Raw genomic sequence first — 25,848 nt, forward strand, 5'->3', positions numbered from 1 at the left:
TTTGTATGAACTCTAGAAGACATTACAAGCCCAGTACAATCAATTGGACTCGGAAAATTGGGCTGGAATACCCGTGAGAAGCAAAGAAATGGAAAACAGAGTACGTGTTCTCTGTTGGGTTTTTAGAATATTTTTGAGAGATTTCTGGAGGACTTTGACGCTGGATTAACATGTACATGGTCCTATTCAAGATTATGGAAGAGTTTGGTAGCTATTTTATAGCTAACAACACGTGAAAAAGCTCAACAGAAGCGATTATCGTTTCAACTGCATGAGAAGAAGAAAAAGAATAATCGCATATTTAGTCGAGATTTATGGATCTGTTGGGCTATATAAGTGTTGGTTTACGTCAAATAAAAGTAGAGAAAATTTTAGAGAGAAAGAGGAGAGAGTTCAGGGCCGAAACGAGGAAGATACCATTGATTGTTGATGATGCTGCTGTTCAAGGAGGAAGACGAATAACGAAGAACAGACGCTTCTGGAGCGTGGTTCTTCAATAGTACCTACAGCAGAATAACTGTGTCGTTATTTTGCTGCAGTGCAGAAGTATCGTTTCAGGCAGTCTAATTCGAACATTGTAACAGTGACGCTGTAACATTTGTACAGCGTTGCAAAAATTCTGTTAAACACCATATCATCAATAAAAACATCTATTAAGCCATTTGATCAAGTTTTTGATATGAGGAGCTAAACTCCTTAGCCAAGGCGACGGAGGAAGCCATTGTTTCATATTTATTGGTATAATTCTAACTTTATTATTTATTTGCAATATTTTTACATGATTATTTGCATGGAATTTATATTGGATAATTGATTTTTATTGAATAATTGTGATTCTTTTTGATGGAGCATGCTTAGTTTAAGACTTTTGATGTTTCATGCTTGGTGTTTACATTTATTACTTCAAAAATCTACAAAAGGCATAAAATTAGAATCACTCTAAAAGAAAAATTGCATGAATATTAATTATTATAATTTATCAAATAATGGGTCAATGGTGGAATCCAAGTCTTGGTGTTTTTTCTTTATAACTTTGAACAACTCTTTTTATTTGCTTGTTTAATTTAAATCTAAAAATTGTTTTCTTCACAAGTCTGAAAAGACCCCTTTTTACCACTACAACTACAATCACATTTGAAAATACACCAGCTTTTATCAAGGCAACTAGATTTATCTGGGGTGTCTCTTTGGGCTCTATATAAGTGTCTAGTAAAACAGGTTCAACCGAATGACATGTCTCTAAGAATTGGGTTTCTTCATGGATATTATATGGAGGATCGGGTAGCATAGTTTGAAGAAACTGAAGTAGTATCTTAGACGCACAAAGCTCGAGTCCCAAGTTAGGGACTTCAATTAGGGATACATGACGATCACTAGAGTCATCATTACCCCAAAACTTAGGGTGAACAATATCCTCAAATGGACCAAAATCTATGGGATGGTTTCTAGGTTCCATAAAGTCAGCACAGATACTAGCTTCTTTTGGGGACTGTTCATCTAAACGAACAACATCCTCATATGATGGATTATCAAAGAAAATCTCTAGCATAGGCTCATCAACTAAGGTGTTCTCCATGGTTACATCCTCCGAAGCACTGAAAGGTTCATCAAATAATGGATTATCAAACGTAGTGCATGCTAAAGGATCATGAACTAGAGTCCTAATCATGTTCACCACTTCTAAATCATCTATCTCAGAAGACTTAATGACATTAAAGACATTTAGCTCAGTAGTCATATTACCAAAAGATATGTTCATAAGTCCGGTACTACAATTGATGACAGCATTAGATGTGGCTAAGAATGGGCGACCTAAAATCACCGGTATTTGAGCACTTGGGTCCTGAACAGGCTGGGTATCTAGAACAACAAAATCCACTGGGTATATGAACCTATCAACCTCAATAATAACATCTTCTATGACACCACGAGGCACTTTGACAGACCTATCAACTAATTGAAGTGTCATTTTGGTCGTTTTCAACTTAACAAGTCCTAGCTGGGTATACACATGGTATGGGAGTAAGTTAACACTATCTACTAAGTCAAATAATTCCTTATCAACTACATGATTATCAATCACACAAGATATGGCAGGGCATCCAGGGTCCTTATACTTAGGGGGTGTTTGGTTCAGAAGAATTGAACTTACTTGACCAGTTAAAAAGGCTTTCTTATGGACATTCAGCTTACGCTTTCGTGTACAAAGATCTTTAAGGAACTTGGCATAAGCGGGCATCTGCCTAATTGCTTCTAATAATGTAATGTTGATGTTTACTTGCTTAAATGTTTCCATTATCTCGTTGAAAGTCGACTCCTTCTTTGTTGGGGCTAACAAATGTGGATATGGGGCTCTAGGCACATAGGTAGTCCTATCAGGAATTTCTTGGGACTCCTTAGAAATTGCTTCAGTTTCCTCATTGATAGACGCATTTATGTGTCTATTTTGTTCTCAATATTATGTATTGTTAGACTCGATTAAGTACTTATTGTGTTATTTTGTGTTTTTGTAGATGTTTTTAGAGAAATAAGCCTTTGCGACGAAATGAGCTCGAAAAGTAGTGTTTTACACCCCAGGATAATGTACCGGAGGCACCTCAGAAATGCATCAGAAGCGTCCCAGAAATGTACCAGAGGAACCCAGAAAAATTACTATTTCTACCCCAAAATTACTATTTCCACCCCAACTGCTAAAGGGACACCCGTACAGGATTAGGGGGAGGACACTTTTCTTCTCATAATTCAAATTTTGGAAAAAGGAGGGAAATTTCTAAACAGTTCTGGCAGAATTTCGATCGTCAAAATGAAGGGGTTATGGGTCGATTCAATGGCTGAAACTTGGCAGGAAGATGTGATTAAGCCTAAGGAAGATATTTTGGGTGTCGGGTCCGATCGAATTTGGCTAGAATTGTCTAGGGAAGCCACGAACTCAAAACAGATACACACTTACAGGGAGGAGAAAAACACGAGTTTTGGAGAGTTATGGACGTGTTTCGATCGAGTTTGATGGCTCCAGCAACACTCTGGGTGATTACAACATGATTTGGAGCGTGTTGGAAGAGATTTGGAGCGTGGAGAAGTTATTTATGGAAATTATTCTCCGAAATAAGAAAAAAAATATTCCGAGTAAAGAAGGATTTTCACGAGTTATTGCGGGGGATTTGATGATTCATGTGAGTATATAAAGGTTCTTTGGGTCGAGTAGAGGGGCTGTCGAGAGTGGGGGAGAAGATAGTAGAGCGCAGGAAGCAGAAATCACGAGTTGAGTTTCTGCTGCTGCTGCCATTGATGAAGGCCAAGAACACGAAGAACAGACTTGCATAGACAGTCGTTCTCCAACAGTGTTTACGACGCAGAGTAGTGGGTCGTAGTTTGGGTCTTGCAACAGCATAACATTTGTATCGTTCTTCTTGTAACAGTTGAACAGCGCCTTTGAAACAGTTATTTCTGTTGCAATTTTTCTGCTCAATTGTTTTACTCCCTTTAATAAACTTTTGAGCTGTATACATGTATTTTGAGATTATGATTAATATGAGGAGCTAAACCCCAACACTGGGGCGACGGAGGAAGCCTTAATTCATCCATGTGGTAATTTTATTTAATTCTTTATTTACTTTTTGCACCAATTTTAATTGAATTAATATTTTAATTAATTATTTGTGATTTCATTTGATGGTTTATGCTTAGTCCTAGGGATTTTTGATATGCCATGCTTAAGAAATACAAGTAATATTTTATAAAATCTACTTTGACAAAGAATAGAGTTAATATTCATTTTGTTTTGAATTATAATTGCCTAGAATTAATTTCTGAACCATTTAAGAAATGAATTTGGCCGAATCCTAAGCCCCAGTTTCTCGCACCAGTGTTAATATTTTTTGTATATATTTTTATTTTCAAATCCTTACAAGTCCGAGCAACGAACTTTTAATACCACTTTCAAAACTATAACAAAATGGCGCCGCCGAAGCGGACTTGTATATAGATTTATTTTTATTTTTTTTAGGTTTTTTTTTTTATTATTTGTTCCTTTTTACTTTGTCTTTTTTTCTTTGATTTACAGGTTCGAAGTGGAGCACTAAGGACTTGGAGAGGAAAAAGCTTAAAGCAAAAAGCGAAAAGAGAAGAAAAAAGGACAATTTTAGGATTTAATTTTTAATTTTTAATTTTTAATTTTTTTAGAGTGTGTGAGGAAAACTGTAATTTTAATTTTTTTTTATTTATTTTGGACTTTGGACTTTAAACAATTGGACTTTTTTTTTTAACCCTACGGAAGGGTATTATTAAAAAAAAAAAAAATTATATAAACTGTGTGCAGGGAAGGACGACGATTACTATATCGTCTCGGCCCCTCGGGTTCGTACATGACATAGGAGTCGTGGCCCGAGTCGACTTCAACGATTCATCCCCCGTCTGGTACGGGAGGTAAGTCCATCGAAACACTCGCGAATCTCCTGTAAGCGAGTTACTGTATTCCTTAAGGTGATTCATTGATTGAGGATGAATTTGGACTGTTTTTAAATTCCTAGTAAATGGCAAGGCCTGGCCAATACAAGATAAGGGTTTGGATTTCATCACCGCTCCCTTCTTGCCCGCCTTAGGAAAACGAAACCTAACGTGAACCCAAGCTTAAAATTTGGAATAGAACGAGACCGATAGGGTAACGAGCTTAATAGGAAACTCATTCTAAATATATTGGTTGCTCTTTAAGCACAGTCCAAAGTTCATGACGGTTTCTGTGAGTTGAATGCGTGACTGCGCCGCCTTGTGATAGCGGTGAGGCCTTGGGTATCAAAGCTCCACTGAGCTTCCCTCGCCTCAATTCAACTTACTTTGACTCGGATTGATTCCAGAGAGGTTTGCTCAAATTGCAACGAATTCCCTTTCGAAAGATAGAAGCTGGTCTAGAAACAATCTAAGTGGAGCCATCATGCTTTTTGTTTGCTAGAAATCTTTAGGTTTGTTTTGGTGGAGTCGAGTCGGCCTTGTTTGTGGTTGTGTAGAATTCCCTTGCAATTAAGAATGTTGAACTGGTATGATAGAAGCCAATACAATGAGTATCGACCTGAATTTGAATATGGACATCATCCTTTTTATGACCATGTTGGGAATAGTGGTTGGGAACGCCATCCTTTGGAAGGATATGGGTCATACCATGGTGAGCCCAATTACTATCCACACATGCATCGGTCTTACGAACAAGAAGATTATAGTACTAGTTCTTCGTCTCTAGAGGATACAATCAAACTATTGAAAACTAGTCCCTATTATGATCCTTCTGAACCTGTTCTTCCTCTAGAAGAGTCTCTCAAACAATAACTGAGAATACAAATAGGTTTATGTTAGAAATGAATAAACAAAATGCACCCATGAGTGAACCATCTATACACGATACCATAAAGAAGTCATGTGACTCGATTCAAAAGCTTTTATTAGAGGCCCAGAACAGAACTGCTCAAGATAGTCTTAATTTCCAATATAGTGTTTCCAATAGTACCCTTGAAAATGAGGATAGTTATTTGCATAATCAAGATGCCGAGGTTAGAATTGGTAACACTACTTATTTAGATAAGGTTCAATCATTTTCGTACTATGATGATGAGGATAGTAGTAATGAAGAATCCGAAATATGTAGGCATAGTGATCAGGAGTCTAGTAATCCAATTGAGCTGTATAATGATTATATTATTTCTAGTTCAAATCCAAATAATTTTTATGATTATTCACCTATTCAAAAGGATGAGGATTTGATTAGGGATACCACCGTTTTAGACGATGTAGTTTTTTCTTTTGATTACGAAGCCGATAGTGGTTTAGAGGAACGGGTTCATTTCGAAAATACTGTTTTAGAGTCTAGCGACTTATAAACAATAGTCTTAGAAGAAGAAGATAGACCCGTAGAGATGAGTGAGTATGAACCTGACTTAGAAGAATCAATTGACCATTTCCAGGAATCTGATGACCTAGAAATTAGGGAAGTTGTGACTAGTCTTTCTAGAGACACAGAAAACTCTAAGTTTGGGGGTGATTATCATTATCCATGTGCTTTAACTCTCAGAAAGTCCCTTCACTTAGGACTTGATATCTATGCCTCTACAATTTTACAAGATTACCTTCATACTCATTTTCCCGAACCTAATGATGTCCAGGAAGAAGTTCAGTCGTTAGTAGGGCTGTTCATGGTCGCTTTTGGTTCGGTTTCTAGCCAAACCAAAACCGAAACCAATACTATCGGTTTCTAAAAATCTAAACCAAACCAATCCATTAACCATTGGTTCGGTTTCCAAATGGTTCCAGCCGGTTTCGGTTTGTCCTAGTGATTTTTGGCTAACTAATAATTATGTCAAACGACTCAAACAAAAAACAAATACACAAATTTACGGATAAAAAAAATCGTAACTGCCGATAGTATTGGTTTACACAAATCTACAGACAAAAAAAATATTCAAGAATAGTTAAAGCATACTCTAAATCTAGAGATCAAAAGAAGATATATAATATATCTTAATTTAGTTATTGACAAACAAAAAAGAAGGAAGAAGGGAAGTAGAAAGTCGAGTAGAAGCAGTGGCTTCTGTAGTTAGGGGCAGAGAAGGGAGGCGACTAAGAGGAGGAGAAAGAGGGAGAGTATTATAATGAAATACTAGATTTAGGGTTTCTATTTATCCTCTAAATTAATGGGTAGAATCTAATACTTGTAAATCAAGGTAAAAACTAAATTTAAAAATTAATCGGTTTTCCAATGGTTTTTGGTTCGGTTTTAGTGGTCAAACCAAACCAAAACCAACACTATCGGTTTTCCACTTTCTACACCATAACCAATCCATTAGTAAATGGTTCGGTTTGGTTTCTTCCTAATTGGTCTGGTTCGGTCCGGTTTCCGCGGAAAACCGAAACCATGTTCAGCCGTAGTCGTTAGAAACCCATCCTCTGGTTTTCCCAGGCTATGATCCCCATATTGACTTTGTTTTCCCACCAAATAGTTTTCTTCCAAATGTGGGAACATATAGATTTCAAATGTGTCAAATATTAAGTTGTGAGACTAAACCTAAATGCCTTAGGAAATTAGAATCAACACATTTGCTTAAGAATGACCACTACTCTCACTGTGGTCAATTATGTAAGTCAAACCTGATTGACTTAGAGGATCCTCAGTTATTTAGGTTATTATTATTTTGTGATTCTAAGTTCTTATTTGAGTTTTTCCAGACTCTAGGACCTAATAATTTGGATCCAACCTATGAAGAAACGCAGCCAATGAAAATATTCTATTTAGACCCTTTCATAGAACCTGAACCTGAACCACAATTAGCGATAGTTATCAGGAAACTAGGTAAGGGCATGCTAGTGTTGTTCATTTCGTTGGTTCACTGCAGTTTCCTTTTGTCAGCTCTTTTTGGTTTTAAAGACCCATAGTTATTCCGGCTACTTTTATACGGTTCGAATTGACTAAACCTTTCCTACGTCTGGCTGAAGACTTTAAACTTAGCACTTCTTGGGAGGTAACCCAATATTCTTGCGACACGGTAATATCTTTCCTTATCTCTTTTGCTTCAAGTGGTAACAGTTTCTCCTTGTTCATGCTTTTAATTTTATCTTTAGAACATTGAGGACAATGTTAGATTTAAGTTTGGGGGTATGGGAAAAACATTTTAATCGCATCTTTGAAACTTCTAGCGTCACATAGTACCCGGTTAGCTAAGTTTACATACTGTTTCTCACCGAAAAGATAGAAATTGGAATGCTAGAGATAACAACCTATTGAGACATTAGAGAAAAAGACATTGAGATCCTTGAAATTCAGGAGAGAACTTGTTCCTTTTAGAGGGTAACCGTGATGGACCTAACCATCCATGATGGAAAGGCAAGTAGGTCAGAAGGAAATGCCAGAAAGACAGAGCAACCTCACAATGTAGTCTTAGTTACTGGATTACGACTCTCTCTCAGTAGAAACTTATCATCATCAACAAGCGGAGTGACAACAAAATTTATGAAAAAGTTGAAGACGTTTAAGGATTAGAAGCAACAATAGAAAAGAATATTTCAAAAATCAAAGTTGAAGACTTAGTTACAAGAAGTATAAGAGCAAATGATATAAGTTGTTGAAGTTCATGATATCAAGACATCACAAGTTGTGAAGATCCAAGTTCTAAAGTCCTTCTCTCATGGCCATGTAAATTTTTGTCTTGTAAAAAAAATAAAAAAAAAATAAAAAATGAAATGAAAAATAAAAAAAAATAAAAAAAAAGAAACATCATTACGTTCTTTTTGTTCAATAAGGCCATAGGGAAGAAGAAATTTATAAGTCAAGCAAGAAATCAAAGAGAAGAGTTAATTGTCAAGGTTCTATGAGGTTCGAGAGTTTATCATCAACAGTTGAAGACCGAAGAAGACGTTATTTCTACTGAGCACTGTGAGAGAGTCGAAGAAAGATGCATTTTGGTTGCTTTGTTAGTCTGCTTTCAATCTGGCACAAGATCTTTCTAGCACTGGTTTAACTCATCACACGTAATTAGTCTAGCTGTGTAGCAGATGTCCCTCTCATCTTTATCTCTCTCCTAATCTTATCCAGCTGTAAAGCAGCGGACGCATCTTACAATGTTTATCTAGCTGTGTAGCGGATATCTCTTTATCTAGCAGTCGTGCGGATGTGTCTCCCCTTTTCTTCAGTCAGCTTTAGAGCTGACACCTTTAATTTCTCTGGCATTCTAGTTACTTGGAGATAGGTTGAGAATATGTATGTCATCATAGCTCTTTGGATACTTGTGACCAATTAGAAGTCATGGTTTTTGTGGGTACACCTCTGTTAAACCCACCCGAGATTAACTCGGTTTTATTTTTTTAGTTTTGCTCGAGGACTAGCAAATAATAAGTTTGGGGGTATTTGATAGACGCATTTATGTTTCTATTTTGTTCTCAATATTCTGTATTGTTAGACTCGATTAAGTACTTATTGTGTTATTTTGTGTTTTTGTAGATGTTTTTAGAGAAATAAGCCTTTGCGACAAAATGAGCTCGAAAAGTAGTGTTTTACACCCCAGGATAATGTACCGGAGGCACCTCAGAAATGCACCGGAAGCGTCCCAGAAATGTACCGGAGGAACCCTGAAAAATTACTATTTCCACCCCAAAATTACTATTTCCACCCCAACTGCTAAAGGGACACCCGTACAGGATTAGGGGGAGGACACTTTTCTTCTCATAATTCAAATTTTGGAAAAAGGCGGGAAATTTCTAAACAGTTCTGGCAGAATTTCGATCGTCAAAATGAAGGGGTTATGGGTCGATTCAATGGCTGAAACTTGGCAGGAAGATGTGATTAAGCCTAAGGAAGATATTTTGGGTGTCGGGTCCGATCGAATTTGGCTAGAATTGGCTAGGGAAGCCACGAACTCAAAACAGAGACACACGTACAGGGAGGAGAAAAACACGAGTTTTGGAGAGTTATGGACGTGTTTCGATCGAGTTTGATGGCTCCAGCAACACTCTGGGTGATTACAACATGATTTGGAGCGTGGAGAAGTTATTTATGGAAATTATTCTCCGAAATAAGAAAAAAAATATTCCGAGTAAAGAAGGATTTTCACGAGTTATTGCGGGGGATTTGATGATTCATGTGAGTATATAAAGGTTCTTTGGGTCGAGTAGAGGGGCTGTCGAGAGTGGGGGAGAAGATAGGAGAACGCAGGAAGCAGAAATCACGAGTTGAGTTTCTGCTGCTGCTGCCATTGATGAAGGCCAAGAACACGAAGAACGGACTTGCATAGACAGTCGTTCTCCAACAGTGTTTACGACGCAGAGTAGTGGGTCGTAGTTTGGGTCTTGCAACAGCATAACATTTGTATCGTTCTTGTTGTAACAGTTGAAAAACTCCTTTGCAACACTCAGCTATGGGCTCCTCTTCGGAAGTAGAAGGTGGAACTACAGTATGTCCACTAGGAATGGCTACCTTCTTGTCTACCATTTTACCGCTCCTAAGGGTTGTTATTGCATTAACATGATCGGATGGTCTTTCAACTATTTCATTAATTCCTCTAGGGTTGGGTTAAGTTTGACTAGGAAACTTACCTCTTTCTCTTAAAGACTCATTTATCTGACTAACCTGGGTTTTCAACTCGGAAATAGCCTGAGAGTTAGTCTGACCTATTGTATTATTTTCTTCTAAACTTGGAGCAACAGAATGCTGAAACTGCACAGTGTTACGAGTTAACAAAGCAAGAGACTCTTCTAAACTCATAATCTTCTTACCCGAAGGGTTCTGAAACTGTGCCGGAGATGAAGGATTCTTAGTATAGTCAAAACCTGGGGGAACCTGAGAGTTACTAGACTGACCTTGATTCTGGCCCTTAGACCAAGAAAGGTTGGGATGGTTTCTCCAGCCAGGGTTATATATTTCTGAATATGGGTCAAAATTCTGATGGTTATCGAATCTAGTGTTGTTATAAAGATCATTGGCTTGCTCCTCAACAGTATGTCCTTCCCAAAAAGGATCTATTCTACCACTATTACCACTAGAATGACCTAATTCTAAGGCTTCTAACCTTTTGGATATGGCTTCTATTTTAGCATCTGACTCATAAGATCCTTCTACCTTATTGACATTTCCTCTACTTAGAAGAATTATTTTCTGGGGTTCCCTACTATTTTCCCATTGTTGGATCTTATCGGCGATTTCATTCAAAAATGTCATCGCCTCATCAACAGTTTTATTCTCAAACCGACATGTGCATAAGGACTTAACCATGGTTGTTGTTGAATAATCTAAACCCTCGTAGAGGATCTGAACTAACCTAACCATCTCTAAACCATGATGAGGACATTGAGATATTAATTCATTGAACCTTTCTAAATACATATATAAAGATTCTCCCTCTTGTTGAGCAAAAGTACAGATTTGTGAATAGACGATGTTTTGTGTCTTGGGAAAAACTTCTATATAAAGGAAGATGTAAGTTGGTCATAGGTTTGAATTAACTCAGAAGCCAAACTATACATCCAAGATTTGGCTTTATCTATTAAGGAAAAGGGGAATAACCCAAGTTTCAACGCATCATCACTAAGGTTTTTAATTTTCAGAGTACTACAAACTTTCTCAAATTCCCTAACATGAAAATAGGGGTTCTCATTCTCTTTTCCTAAAAAGATTGGGAGCATCTGTAAAGTCCCAGGTTTGAGTTCATAATTTTCCTCGGTTTCAGCTAACTTGATACAAGACGGACGAGAGGTCCTAGTTGGGTTTAATAAAGCTTTCTAAGTTGTCATTTCTGGCACTACCAAAGGAATAGGAGTACTTTCTTCACTAATTGTCAAGTTATCAAAGCTGAAATTTCCAAAGACAGGGCTCTCAAAAGAAGAGTCTTCGAGCTCCCCGCCTTCACAAGAAGAACTACTAGGTTTATCACTAATCAAACGACCTAGAGCTTTTCTTTTCCAAGCCCGCTCTCTAATAACCTCGGGCATACACTATAAAAACAAAATAAAAAGAAAGAAATCCTAAAAGGAAGGGAAGTTCTATTCAAACACAAACAAGGCTGACTCCACTACATCAAACCTAATGATTTCTAGCAAACAAAAAGCATGATGGCTCCACTTAAAATTGTTTCTAGACCAACTCCTAATCCTTCGAAAGGGAATTCGTTACAATTTAAGCAAACCCCTCTGGAATCAATCCGAGTTAAAGTAAGTTGAATCGAGACGAGGGAAGCTCAGTGGAGCTTTGATACCCAAGGCCTCACCAGCGTTACAAGGCGGCGTATTCAACTCACAGAAACCATCATGAACTTTAAATCATGCTTAAAAGAGTAACCAATATTTTTCGAATGACTTTCCTATTAAGCTCGTTACCCTGTAGGTCTCGTTCTAGTCAAATTTTAGGCTTAGGTTCGCGTTTGGTTTCGTTTTCCTAAGGCGGGAAAGAAGGGAACGGTGATGAAATCCGAACCCTTATCTTGTATGGACAGTCCTTTCCCTTTACTAGGAAATTAAAGCAGTCGTTTTCAAATCCTCAGCATATATGCAAACGAAGGAATACAGTAACTCGCTGACAGGGGATTCGCGAGTGTTTCGACAAACTTACCTCCCGTACCAGACGGGCGAAGAATTGCTGAAGTCGACTCGGGCCACGACTCCTATGTCATGTACGAACCCGAGGGGACGAGGCGATATCGTAATCGTCGTCCTTCTCTGCAAACAATTTATATTTAAACTACCTTCCGTAGGGTTAAAAAAAAACAGTCCCAAAGTCCACAGTCCAAGGTCCAAAAATAAAGTGCAAAAGAAAAAGATAATCTAAAAAAAATTATAAAAATAAATAAATGTCTCTCTCCCTCTGTCCTTTTTTTTAATTAATTTTTATTCTTCCTTTCTTTCGCTTTGCTTTTACTCCAAATCTTTAAGTATTCACCAAAAGCTTTGGCAAAATTTTCTTTCCCTCCAAACTCCAAAATCTGTAAGGAAAAGACAAAAACCCAAAAACGTAAAGAAGAACAAATAAAATAAAAATGAAAAAAAAAAAAAAAAACCTAAAAAAAATAATCTAAAAACTCTAGCCTAAAGACTAGTCCGCGTCGGTGGCGCCAAAAATTGATGGTATTTTCAATTGAGTTGTAGTAAAAGATTCGTTGAGACTTGTGAAAGCAAAAGATTCTAGATTTACTAAAGATAAAGAAAATTTAACTCAAAATTTGATTTCAAGATATTAAAGATAGCCAGGGGATGAGCCACATGGAAGGGTGGGTGTGCACTTGCCCACCCAGCCCATCTGGTTTCCAAGCCCATTTTTTCGTATTTTATCCTAATTTAGTCATTTTTACCTATTTTGCATCCCCTTAAATGTCCAATAATTCATAGCTTGCCCACCAAATTTTCAAAATCTGGCTCCGTCGCTGAAGATAACCAAGACACTAGAATCCACTATTACACATGAATGAATGACATCAAATATTTCATAACTCTAATTATCCTTTAAATCCTTTATATCTTAATCCACAAATAATGAAACATATTCTCAAATATCAATTGTATTCCCTAAGCATAGACTATCAATTGATTAAACAAAGTATAATCTATCAAATTGAATCACAAGTAATTAAGAATATTATGTAAACATTTAAAAACTCTGCAAAAGCAGTGATTGAGTGAATTATAATTAAACATTAGAGAAAATGAAATAGTTACCCATTATTCATGTGTAAATAGCTTCATCCGTTGCCTTGGTTACGCAAGAATTTAGCCTCTCATCATGTTGGAAACACGCTCAAAAGTTGATTTCATTTATGCTCAAAGATGGTTTACAAATGATGAAAGTGTGAGAATGATTAAAATTACATAGAACGATATATGTTGACTGTCGATGTTACTATAGCAAATAAGACTGTCGCGCAACAGTCGCTGAGACTGTAGCTTCTAAGACCCACCGCTGTGTGTCGTTATCACTGTTGATAGACGACTGTCTTGGTTGGTCTGTTCTTCGTGTTCTTCAGCTATGCAACAACAGAAATGACGTTTCCTGCAACTTTGATTTCTCGACTCTCTGTTCGTTCTAACTGCTCCCCGAACTCCCCGTATCCGCTCTCTGATATCCCAGCAACTATTTATAACCCAACATCATCGAAATATCACGCCATAACTTCCAATCATTCTCCCATTGCTCGACAGTAAATAATATCTTTTTGGGAATATTTTATTCCCTTTCCTCTCTTCTTACGCTGTCAACTAGTGTTTACACGCTCCAAACATGCTTCCAGATCATCAAGCAATGATTCAACATGCTCATAATTCATGCAATCTTTCCAAAGACGAAATAGACATCTCGGGAATATCTTGAAGACCAAACGTGCCCTGTTTTCTTTCAAATCACACCACAAGAATATTTTCTCGAAATTAAAGATCTTACCATCTCTGTTTCGTTTAAACAGGTTGGTATCAACTAATTGTAGCAAGAAAAATATCCCAAATCTTCTCGAGTTTAATGGAGAATATTCTCCCATAAAGTACGCCCCTGTTTTCCTCAACACGAGTTAACTAGCCAAATTCAATGGACGCGGATATCCAAAACTAGCCTGTTATGATCAATCAAGTCAGCCCATAAAATTACAACTATTGAGTCTCATGAAATCACGTCCAAAGGGTTAACCCTAATTCTGCCAGTCAAAGAACTCTTTTTACCGCCAAAATTCAATTTCTAACGAAGGGGATGAAGGTGCCCCTTAACCAGCTGCTTGGGTGCCAATATTACTTTTGGTACCCCTTAGTAATTTAGATGCCCCTTATTCAAAGGTGAGAGTTCGAATAACACGTGTCCTCCAGGTCCAAAATCAACTTTTCGAGCCGAATTTTCCAACAAAGTTTATTTCCCAAAAATACCTACACACACATAAAACACAATAATAAGCACAAAATCGAGCACCAACAATATAAAAAATTGAGGATAACTTAGATATAAAAATATGTCTATCACAGACAAAGAGCTTCTTCATTGACTAAGAACACGCTTCCTTGTACTAAATGCAGATTCAGACGCAACTGAAGAAACATGTATAGCTAATATATCCTTCGCCATATGTGAGAGTATCTTATACTTGGTGGTATTTTCTTTCCACCAAGCTAATATATCAAAATTAGGATCATTTGGAGCACAATCATCCATCAAATACTTATCTAACTCTGAGTTTGCATCTAGAACTGGGTTTTTTCTAGGCCTTTTATTCCTTGACTCAAGAATAGCCTCAATCGAATCCTTTACCATAACATTAGGAGTTGCATCCACAGCAGCAACACTAGATGGGTATTCTTAATCTTTGCATCATAAGTATTCTTACAGTGATTACATCTTGCTTGAAGAGGATTTAACCTAGTAAAGTCTTTCACCCATACATCAGAAAACTGTTTTGACTTCTTGTTATCTCCATCTGGGGTTGTAACTTCAGTTTCAGACACAACAGGTACAAATTGAGATTGAGGTGTCCCACCAGGTTCACATTGAGGTGTTGTTGAGGTTGGTGCTACACTTGACATTTGGCTGGAAGTAGCCAAAGCCAAAGGTGGAGTTGATGAACCGTCCATTAACCTCTCTGAAAAATATTGAACAACCATTTTTATTTCATACCAGAGAGATACTTGACAAATCATTTTCATTACAATACAAGAGATAAAGCAACAATCAACTAAAATTACATTACCAAAACATGTAACCTAACTACCTAAGGATAAACAATCATAGATTCAATACCTAGAACTACTTCCAGCAAAATAAAAAAAGCAAATAATTTTAATCTCAAACCCTTCTATCCAGTTAATAACTCCATAAACAACATGAGGGGAAAATTATAAAATTCAAAAATTATTATACTGCCATTAATCTTAAATGAGAAAAAAATAAAAACCCTAAATTCCATACATAGGCAGTTCACAGATAAAGATTAATCGTTGTTCGATTGTTGTCGATTGTTGGTGATGAGTCGAAGCAGTTGTTGTCGTCGTCGTAGGTGAAGAGAACTGAGGAAAAGAAGAAGAACTGAGGTCTGAGGAGGCGCCGTGAACATAGAGGAAGAGTGGAAGAAACTAGAAAGTGGAGACATAGGGTTATCTACAACCTAATAGTAGCACTAGGGTTTTAGTAACGGACATCTAGGATTAGTTGTAATCAATGGCGTATATATAGCGAGTTTTTTGGGCGGGTATGGGAGGATTTAGCTAAAACAAACCTCGCACCCATAGACAACGGGTTTTTATTTTCATAACCAACCCCACACCCACAACGGGCGGGTTCAGATTAAAAATTCATGGGTTTAGCGGGTACGGACAGGTTTGGGTATGATGGGCGGGTCTTGTGCAGCCCTACATCACATCACATCACATATTAATATCGAATTGTGCGAGGAGGATTTCACTATTTTTGGTATACTTCTACATCAAATTCAATCTCGATGTACTTAGGGGTAGGGTGGGGATGGAAGACGACGAGAGAAGGAGAAAAACAAAAAAGGGGACTGAAAATACAATCAGGTTTAGCTTACTTATATTCTAAATTAATGGATAAAATCTAATACATGTTAATCTACGTTGCAATCTAAGCCGAGAAGATAATCAGTTCTCGAGTGATAATTCGGTTCGGTTTTGAGCTAAAATCAAAATAGATCGCTTATTAACAATTTTTACTGAAATCCTTCCATTAATAAATGGTTCGGTTCAGTTTCTCGTAGGATAATCCCCACCAAGCATCCGGGAAAGTAGTTAAGAAGGGGCAGACACTCTTTTACTACAGTCTCATTCTTCCTTTCTCTCACACCTATCGATTAAATCAGAGAAACACCAAAATCCCCGATTCACTCTGTCTGCTGCTGCTTCACTATTACTACTTCGACATCCAGAAGAAACTAAAGAGAAAGGGTTTCATTTGTATCTTTGGCCAAATCAATCAATCAATCTGGTAAAGCATTTCTCTGCTACCCACCAATTTTGTTCAATTTAATTTTATTTTTAGGGTTTTTATTTAGGGGTTCAAAATTGCATCTAATTACTCCATTTTGCGGGAGATAATGTTTCTCATCAGTAATTTTAGATGTAATCTATAGTAATTGTTTTTGGTATACTCAACAACATTTGGAATCCACCCAATTTTCAATTTTGAGAGAAATCCAATAGAGGTAAAGAATTTTTGTGAGTTGGGTTTGAAAAATGGTTGGAAGTAGTTCATGGGTTCAAGTTTCATCTCGCCCTACTGTCTTATCGTTGACGCCAGGAATTACATTCCCAACAGACTCTTTGTCATCTGTATCATCGTCATCCAGGAGTTTTTTACCTCATTTACCTAATAGGTCATTAAAGAAATTAGCCAGGGTACAGGCAAGTTCTGCTAATACTGGGCAGGATTCTCGACCCTCATCATCAGAGAAGAAGAATCCACTAGCGGTTGTTTTGGGTATTCCAGGGACTATTTGGAAGCAGACATTGCGTCCGTTAAGTGATTTTGGATTTGGAAAGAAGAGCGTATGGGAAGGTGGGGTTGGGTTGTTTGTTGTTTCCGGAGCGGTACTTCTTGCGTTGAGTTTGGCTTGGTTGAGAGGTTTTCAGATGCGCTCGAGATTTAGGAAGTATCAAGCAGTGCTTCAGTTTACGGAGGCTTGTGGTATTAGTACCGGTACAGCTGTTAGGATCAGAGGTGTGACTGTTGGGAGTGTCATTCGTCTCAACCCTTCATTAAAAAGCATTGACGCAGTCATTGAGGTGTGTTATTATCCCATTGTAATTGTATTTAAATGTTAATGTTCACATATCTGCATGAAGTATGTTGTTGAAATTATGAAGCAGCGAGTGAGTTTTCATCATTCTATTTAATAGGTTGAAGATGATAAAATATTCATACCCCGGAATTCACTCATTGAAGTGAATCAGTCTGGTCTTCTTATGGAGACTATGATTGATATTACCCCTAAGGATCCGCTTCCCATGCCTTCAATGGGGCCACTTGATACAGAATGTGCTAAAGAAGGTCTAATTGTATGTGACAAGGAAACAATTAAGGGAAGCAAGGGTGTAAGTTTGGATGAATTAGTCGGTATATTTACACGTCTTGGGCGGGACATGGAAGTGATTGGTGTTCACAAAACCTTTGACCTGGCTGAAAGGGTAGCATCGGTTATTGAAGAGGCAAAGCCGCTGCTTGCAAAGGTACGTTTCATGATCAAATTTTCACATGTTTTTGTTACCTCACTCAGACAGTAATCAATATCATGGCAAATAATGACTGCAATTTTTGTTTCCATTTGGTTGCTAGAATCTTTCGATTTGTGAAATTTATGTCAGTTTAGTTGCTTTGAATGCATACTCATGGACGGCCTTGGTCTTTGGTGTAGTGATATTTCAGATTGAAGCCATGGCGGAGGATTTAGAACCTTTGCTATCTGAGGTTCGTGATAGTGGTCTTCTAAAAGAAGTCGAAGGTTTAACAAAAAACCTAAGCGCAGCAACTGAAGACATGAGGTAACATTACTTGTTGTTACATAGATTTTGGCCCTGCCTGAAGTTTATGGAATATGCTTTAGCGTACTAGTGTTATATTGTTTTTATCCACTGCAATACAAATAATTTCCTGTTCTATTATCAAAAGAATTTCTGGTGTTTATTCTTTCAAAAATAATTTTTATGGCACACATTGTTAGCATGATAACTTTTTACTGGAAACTTAAGTTATCGCCATAATTTAACTCATTAGTCAGCTAATATATACTTTTCTGTCTTTTCACATATCTTACTCGAGTCTGATTGTTTAGTTTATGTTTCTTCTTGTGCTCCAGGAAGATGCATTCATCCATTATGACCCCTGAGAACACTGAGCGAATTCGCAAGTCCATTTATAGCTTCTTATTTACTCTGAAGAATATTGAGGTGTGAGACCGACTTATTACTGTACTGTACCAGAATATAACCCATTCATGCTTTTCTCTATGTACATTTTGTTCACATTCTCCAACCATTTCGCAGAACATAAGCTCTGACATCTCAGGCTTCACTGGAGATGAGCCTACTAGACGAAATTTAAAACTGCTCATCAAATCATTAAGCAGGTTACTGTGAAGATGGTAGCTGAATGACTGACATTGAAAAACAGAGCTGAGTGGAATATTGGCGTGCAGATGGAAGAGGCTTTTTCTTTTTTTTCGGGTACAGAGGTGTGAGAAAGAGATAGAAGTCACCAGCACTATTGACTTGTCTAGTTTTTCGCCTGCAACAGTAGGATACTAGTCTTAAATCATTTTTTTTTAGTTTATTTTGTGTAGGCTTGTGGAATACCGTATATTTATCATGTGGCAAGGGAATGAGAAGAATTTGGGCTGTTTCGGATAAAATTCTTTTCATTGGTTTATCACATTGGCTAGAAAGGCAGAAAAAGCAGGAAGGTGTGTTCTGAATAAGCACAAGCAGTCAGGCATGGCACCACACTGCAGCACAAATGTTGGAATGTATTATTTGAATTGGTTGTCAATCGGTATTACACTGTTTTTGCTAATGGATAAGGTCCTAAATTTATGTCATCTAAACGATTACAGTCTACAAATTTCCCTGGGATGCATAGACTCGAACTTCATATCATTTTTGCATATCATTTTTGCCTTTTTAAGTGCAACATCAGGCAGGTCTTCAATGTTGGAACTCTAAGCCTGATCCTTGCAACTTCTCTTCCATAAGAGAATCAAGTCGTTAAACCATCTGGGGTGTCAAGTGATTCTCCCAATCACCAATCTCACCTTTTCTGAAGTAGGCTTTGTTTACGGTACGTTTTCTCCTTCCATTCTTATTCACATCCAAATTCTTCAGATGTTCGAAACTACATAAACTTGATACATCTTCAATCACTCCTTGTCTCTCTTCTTCTAAAGTGAAGCTGCAACCCATGAACTCTGCCATTCTCTTCAATTGTGTTTCCAGTTCTTTCTTCAAATCTTCATACTTCATAAACAACACTTTATGAGGATTCTCTAAACTCTCTTTCCAATACCCAAGTACATGATCCCAAAATGGTCCGAATACAGAGACCCCATCGCAAAAAAACTCGAATGCTTCTTCAATCGACAAGGATGGATGATAATCATTGCTTGCTGGCAATTGCGCCCTCAGTTCGTTTATAAACAGCCACAAAGAGACGAAGACGTCTCGAGGGTTTCTACACAGATAAATAACCTTGCACTTGGTAGTACCATTCTTAATAGATTCTGGCAAAGAAGGGTAGAAGATATGTGTAGCTATAAGTCTGCATGGAGAATCATGTGTAGGACTATTCTTAGTGAAATGAAGAAGACTACTATCTAGAGTATCATGTTTGAACTCAACAAAAGGAACAAGGTCATGAGGCGAAACTGTGAGCAATGGATGATGGTGATAATTCTTTGAAACAGAAGAACAAGGGTAACGGAAGCGGTTGAGAATGGCAAAGGCGAGTGCTTTCAACCAAATGGTGCCTGATTTGGGTGTTGAGGCAATAACCAGATCAGTATCTGATGCTTTGAAATTCTGTTGAAAATCCTTTATACTTTCTATTACTTTAGCAAAGCACCAAAAACCTTGATATTGATACAGATCATAATGTCCTAAACCACTGCACTTGGGAAAATCAAGAGTAATTGCACGATCATCATCGTGGCTACTGTTAGTATCATTGTTGGTTTCAGTTTCAGAAGTAAGCATATGGAATGCGTATAAAAAGCTGTGTGTTCTGTTGACCTAGCTAGAATTGTTTCTTTTCCCAACCATGTGATTTATAGAGTGAACAGAAGCATTTTCAACCATATACAACTTAACTGAAAGTCAGGAGAAAAACGTAGACTCAGTCTTCATACTATTTTTGCCTTAAAGTGCAAAATTTGCTTGGATCAGACATTCGGTAGGTCTTCAAAGCTTCAAAGTGCGTGCTGGTACCAAGCACCTGAGATCCTGTATCATCACTGTTGTTTGCTTAGCTCAAAGCAGCTGTTGCGTTTGAGTGCTTGCACAGTCTACAAACAACTGCTGGCAGTATGACCGACTATTCCTTGAGATAGCAGCTGTAAATTTTACTTGTCCCTCTAGCTGGATGAACATTAATGCTGACAATCTGCTTCAGCGTTATATCCAGCCAGAAACATCAGATCCAAAACAAAACCACCGAAGGGCATGACAACAAGTCATGCCAATGTGGCCACCGTATCAACCATCTCTGGAACAAGAAGGGGAACTTCAGATTAAACCTGAAACTGTTCAGAAAGTTTAACAGACCGACTGTTCAGAAAGTTTAAGAGACTTAAGTCCCAGAAATCTGGCCTGGGAACTTCAGATTAAACCTGAAACTGTTCAGAAAGTTTAATGAGACTGTACGTCTCAGAATCTGGCCTAGCCCCACCTAGAATCATTTCCTTCAGAAGATCAGGATCATAAACCTTAGCCTTCACATATGCTTTTATTAAAGCATTGTAGACAAATGTATACTTGCTATACCTTGCTTCCTTCAACTCCTCAAACAACTTCTCCGCGTTCTCCAAATCACCGTTATCTGCAAAACTCTCAACCATCAATAGAGTTGTCTCCAACCATGGAGTCGATCTTTTAACAGTTGTACTTGATATGTGATTCATTGCCAGGCTCAGTGTTTTCAGTGCTTTCTTAAACATTCCAGCTTTTAAAAAACCCAATGCTAGATGTCGAAAAGTTATAGCATTCGCTTTAATCTCATTCCTCTCCATTTCGTTAAATAACTCTTTTGCTTTATCGATCAGCCCATGTCTGCAATATACAGAGATAATAGAATTGTACTGCTCCGGGGACTTCAGCGTTTTACTCGATTTCAGTTCTATCCAAAGCTCTTCAGCTCGATCTACCTTCCCTATTCTACCAAATGCTTCAATAGCCAGAACATAGCTTTTATACCTGACATGAGGGAGTTCTTTAATAGCGCCCAAAATTCGTTCCAGCTCCTTCTCCTTTCCCAGATAGCCATACAAAATTAGTAGAACATCCAAGGTAGACCAGTTATCCCCTGTTTTTGACTTCTCGATAGCTTCAACATAGGCTTCACAGACAGCATATAACCTAGCCACAGCATGGGCTGTAGCCAAAATGCAATAAGTTATCTCATTAGGCTCGACGTTAGCACGCTTCATCTCTCCGAAAACTTTTACCAACCCGTCAATACTGTGTTGGTCAGCTTCCATTTTCAAAAGAATGTTGTAAGTCGAAACATGGGGTGACACTTTATCAGCTTTCATCTGGACAAGAATTCTTGGTATAGTTTTTCTACGTCCAGGCGAGGAGTGGAGAATTATGAGACGATTGAAGACCAGCGGAGAGATGGGATGACCTAATTCTCTCATTTTCTTCATGTAAGCAAAAGAAAGACTTATTTTTCCTTTGTCTAAACAAGCCATAACAAGATTGTTGTAAAGCAAATCATTCTGAAACTCCGAAGGCACACGAGTAAATAAAATCTCTCCTTGTGACACACCATGAAGCTTAGTAGTGAACTCCAGCAAGTAGGAGTAATCTAGCTCTTTTGGCCTGTAAGGCTTTTCCCTAATGACCCACTCCATTACCTATCAAAACCAAAACAAGATTATCAAATTACTAAAGTGAATGTGTAGACCTTCGTAATAATGTGAGGTCAACTAGTTTCTCATCTGAGTTTCAACAATTAGAATTGCAATTTCTACTGTCAGATTAATTTTCATATGAGCATTAAAACGAACAGGTCATACGCATAAAGAGTCCAAACAAAATTTCAAAATGGGGAACGGAAAATCACCTCAAGAGCACGTTTATTCATCTTCAGCTTCCTCAATCGATTGATGGCATGAAAAATATCAGCTCTCTGAATCGGTAAACCTTCACCCATCCAACTCTGAAATGCAGAGAAAACTGGTTCTCCTTTACAAAGCCTTTCTACCCTCCATGATAAACTACTCTTATGTAGTTCTTCTTGTTCTGGGTTTGTTCCTTGCTGAATGGTGATGTTATTATCATCACTTGATTTCTCAGTACAGAAAAACAAAAAAATTGGAGTTTTTTGAGTAAGAAATGGTGAGGATATTGTTAAGATTTGTTGGAAAGTCCTCCTCTCCCGAAACAGAGTTTTTAGTACTTGCATCGATAGAGGTGGAGGGAGATGGGACTTGACTCGGTTGTCGGATTGAAACCGCAGCTATAGTATCTCAACCTTTGATCAGGGGAACAAGGATAAATGATTTTATGTTATAACGGATATGTTGGGTTACTTGGCAGATTTGGTCCACAATGAACTTTTTGAGCCACATGGGCACACATTTTTTTTTTTGTCGAGCATAACAAAAATAGGGGCAGACCTTTGGTTTCAATCCCGATAAAGGGGCGGCGATTCCACTGGAGAGGTGGCAGTGAACCCGATAAAAAGGATCATTACATGGTAATTCGAAATGTCCCTTATAAAAAAAACTGAAAATGACTAATTAATCCTTACATAGTTTAGTGTTGATAAACTAGTTTAGTGTTGATAATCAAATTTCACTTATATTAACTCTAAACCAAATCAAAATCAGATTTTTAGAGTTTTAAAAAAAATAAAGTTTAGAGGAGAAGAAAAGAAAAACTTTTGTGATATTTGTGAAACCCTAGATTTTGATTCACTCAACCAAAATGAGTGATTCCAGTGACAAATTTGAGATGGGTGAATCTCTAAATTAGTTCCCGTTAGCTTTTTGTCGCTCAAAATTATCTAAAGTACGTAAAAAAATCGAAACTTTTAAAATTTCAGAAGAACTTACAGTTGGAATTTAACTCGTTACTAACCGTAACTCTCAGTTAAGGTTCCAAAAGTATCGAATACCAACCGTAACTGGTTCAATTTGGGGAAAACCCAATCGTAATACCAATTACGGTTGGTAGAATGACAACATATAGCAACCGTAACAGTATACGGTTGGTAACTAATGAATCGAGATCAACCGTAACTAACTTACGGTTGGTAAAGTTATTTGGGTTACAAGTCGTAACTCAAATACGGTTGATAACAGTGATGCAATTACAAACCGTAAAAAGAAAATGAAACATTCAGGACAACTTACCGTTCGTAACTTAAGTAACGAGACCAACCGTAAGTAATTTACGGTTGATAAAAAAATTCGTAACTGAACATTTTATCTCAAAATCAAGAACTTGTATTTGAGTTAAATGAACCGTAACATCAACCAAATCTACAGTTACGGTTCCAATTGGAGTTATTACCAACCGTAACTCATGACATGCAACACAGAAATTTCACTTTCAGTTTTGATCCAAAATCCTAATTTTTGATACAAAACTAACTTCAATCAAACACAATAAACTAAACCCTAATTGGGTCTTTTCGAAATATAGTTTTCAATCAACATTATCAATTTTTCAAATCGCTGATTAATCGAGGACGAATGGAGGAGGAGGAGAAGAGAAGATGAAAAAATCAAAAAAGTTTTTTGATTTTTTTAGGTTAAAAATTGGAGAGGATAATCTAGTCAATTTACACCCCTTATAAGACATCCCCTAGTCATTTTAATGGAACATGCCGCCACTATAACAGGGTTGTTTGGTTTACAGGAAAAAAAAATCGGATAACAATGCATATTGTGTTAAATTAACAGACCTTGCAAGATAAAATTTGAGTCACGATTCAGATTTAGAGTGACACGATAGGTTTTGGATCAGTCATGGAGCTGGAGCATATTCAGGGTCATTTGTGCAAATTTCAGACACAAATATTCAGGAATTTAGTTTGTACACTTGTCATGATGAGGCAAATTACCAAAACTTTCTTCTGTCTTCAATTTCCTAGAAGAACAGTATTGATCTTCCAAATCCACGAGGCCAAATAATTATCTAGAAGAACAGTCCCAACTTCATCAAACAAATTAAGTTGTCTGTTAGGAACATTTGTTTGCTTGTACTAATTGCACTTCTCTGTTTTCCTTTTCCCAAGACCAAACTCTGTCCACTATCCACAAGTAATTTCTTGAAAGATTGAAGACAAATCACATTAAACACACACACGAGGAGTTCTTCATTTCATTAACAACACAATTAACACCACAGGTTCTATTTTCTTGTTTTCACAAGAAAATCAAAACAACAACACAAGAGAAACGTCACTAATTAGTTATCATAAGGAGGTACGGTGGTGATTAAGAGGAAACAACCACACAGATCCGTCCTACTTTTTTCTACGACATTAGATTAAAAGAGACTAGATAAGGGTAACAAGATCACATCACATCACATCATCATCATAAGAACTCCTTCACCATGACTACTACAACACACCATTAAGATTAGAGAAACCATGAGAGATCTCTCTATTTGCCGCATTTGCAGCTAGATCCGCATGAGCAGCTATCTCCACAGCTGCAGGATGAATTACCACATCCTCCTCCATTACCACCTTCTACTCCCATCTCAGATCCTTCAAAGAACCTGCATGCACCATACATCATTTATATATCATCAAAATCCCATCTCATAATGACAACAAGGTATATTCGATGAGATTCATTTGGATCATAGAGAGATGACGCTTACGATTTCTGAGAAGCAATACCAAAGATGAGGCTTGCAGTGTTAGAGCTCTCACCAAAGTCTGGGTACATGCCGCATCTGTAACAACACAACAATGATCAGAATCATCGCCATAATTGAAAGAAATTCATGAAATTACAATAGAAAACGGATTTTTTGAACAAAAACCTTGTTTTAAAATTCTGAATCTGAGTATATTTTCAAGGAAATTTTGGTAGATTTGAACAAATTTCAGCCAAAATTTGATCCAGACATAGAAATCTTAAAAAGACATTGATATACGCAAAGGAGGAAATAATTTACCCAGTGCATCCAGATCCGCACTTGCAGCCTGATCCACAACCACATTTACCACCACAGCAAGACATGATTTTTTTCTCAAAGAAGATGGATTAATTAACAAAGAAAAAATCTGAATTTGCAAACAGAAATTTGAGGTTTGTTTCTATGCTTTTGCAGATGGGAATTGAATGCTGTTGATATGATGCTAATAACAAGGCCTCTTTATAGCGAAAGTTGGGTATGGGAACGATGCTTATCACCGTTCACGCGTCAACAATAATTATGATTTTGTATGATTTCCCCCCTACCCCTCTTTTCCTAGTCAGTCACCAGACTACCGTTTACCATTTCAGTAAGAAAAAAAGTACTTCATTCTTTTTTCTTTTTATCATGGACTAATTTTTACTGTCCTATAAAATTACTAATGATGTATGAACCCAGAAAAATGAATATTACTGAAACCGGTAGACATGATAAATTCGTCCACTGCTAGTCTATATGGGTGGGGAGGTCTACCAATAA

At 37.4% G+C, this 25,848-nt stretch overlaps 3 protein-coding genes and 1 pseudogene across 4 annotated transcripts; 1 reads left to right on the top strand and 3 right to left on the bottom strand.

Annotated features, from left to right (window-relative positions):
- The first annotated feature begins 16,077 nt into the window (after nucleotides 1-16,077).
- LOC113344986 (protein TRIGALACTOSYLDIACYLGLYCEROL 2, chloroplastic-like) lies at nucleotides 16,078-19,034 on the top strand. 2 transcript variants are annotated; one of them, XM_026588849.1, is made up of 5 exons: nucleotides 16,078-17,226; nucleotides 17,512-17,670; nucleotides 17,867-17,982; nucleotides 18,297-18,387; nucleotides 18,484-19,034. In XM_026588849.1, the coding sequence occupies exons 1-5, from the start codon at nucleotides 16,678-16,680 to the stop codon at nucleotides 18,574-18,576; spliced, it is 1,008 nt and encodes a 335-aa protein (XP_026444634.1). In that variant the 5' UTR covers nucleotides 16,078-16,677; the 3' UTR covers nucleotides 18,577-19,034. The 2 variants fall into 2 exon arrangements, with proteins under 2 accessions (XP_026444634.1, XP_026444633.1); XM_026588848.1 differs by having other exon boundaries at nucleotides 16,083-17,226; nucleotides 17,341-17,670.
- A 99-nt stretch (nucleotides 19,035-19,133) lies between these two features.
- Nucleotides 19,134-20,184, bottom strand: LOC113344987 (annotated as a pseudogene).
- Nucleotides 20,185-20,219: 35 nt separating this feature from the next.
- Nucleotides 20,220-22,651, bottom strand: LOC113344985 (pentatricopeptide repeat-containing protein At1g07590, mitochondrial-like). The gene is made up of 2 exons (XM_026588847.1): nucleotides 22,271-22,651; nucleotides 20,220-22,061 (listed from the first exon to the last, which is right to left on the bottom strand). Exons 1-2 carry the CDS (start codon nucleotides 22,610-22,612, stop codon nucleotides 20,811-20,813), a joined length of 1,593 nt encoding a protein of 530 aa, XP_026444632.1. The 5' UTR covers nucleotides 22,613-22,651; the 3' UTR covers nucleotides 20,220-20,810.
- Nucleotides 22,652-24,503: 1,852 nt separating this feature from the next.
- LOC113345087 (metallothionein-like protein type 2) lies at nucleotides 24,504-25,583 on the bottom strand. The gene is made up of 3 exons (XM_026588951.1): nucleotides 25,348-25,583; nucleotides 25,048-25,122; nucleotides 24,504-24,942 (listed from the first exon to the last, which is right to left on the bottom strand). The coding sequence occupies exons 1-3, from the start codon at nucleotides 25,410-25,412 to the stop codon at nucleotides 24,825-24,827; spliced, it is 258 nt and encodes an 85-aa protein (XP_026444736.1). The 5' UTR covers nucleotides 25,413-25,583; the 3' UTR covers nucleotides 24,504-24,824.
- Between the last annotated feature and the right edge of the window lie 265 nt (nucleotides 25,584-25,848).

The sequence above is a fragment of the Papaver somniferum genome, unplaced genomic scaffold, assembly GCF_003573695.1.
Source record: "Papaver somniferum cultivar HN1 unplaced genomic scaffold, ASM357369v1 unplaced-scaffold_80, whole genome shotgun sequence".
Lineage (NCBI taxonomy): Eukaryota > Viridiplantae > Streptophyta > Magnoliopsida > Ranunculales > Papaveraceae > Papaver > Papaver somniferum.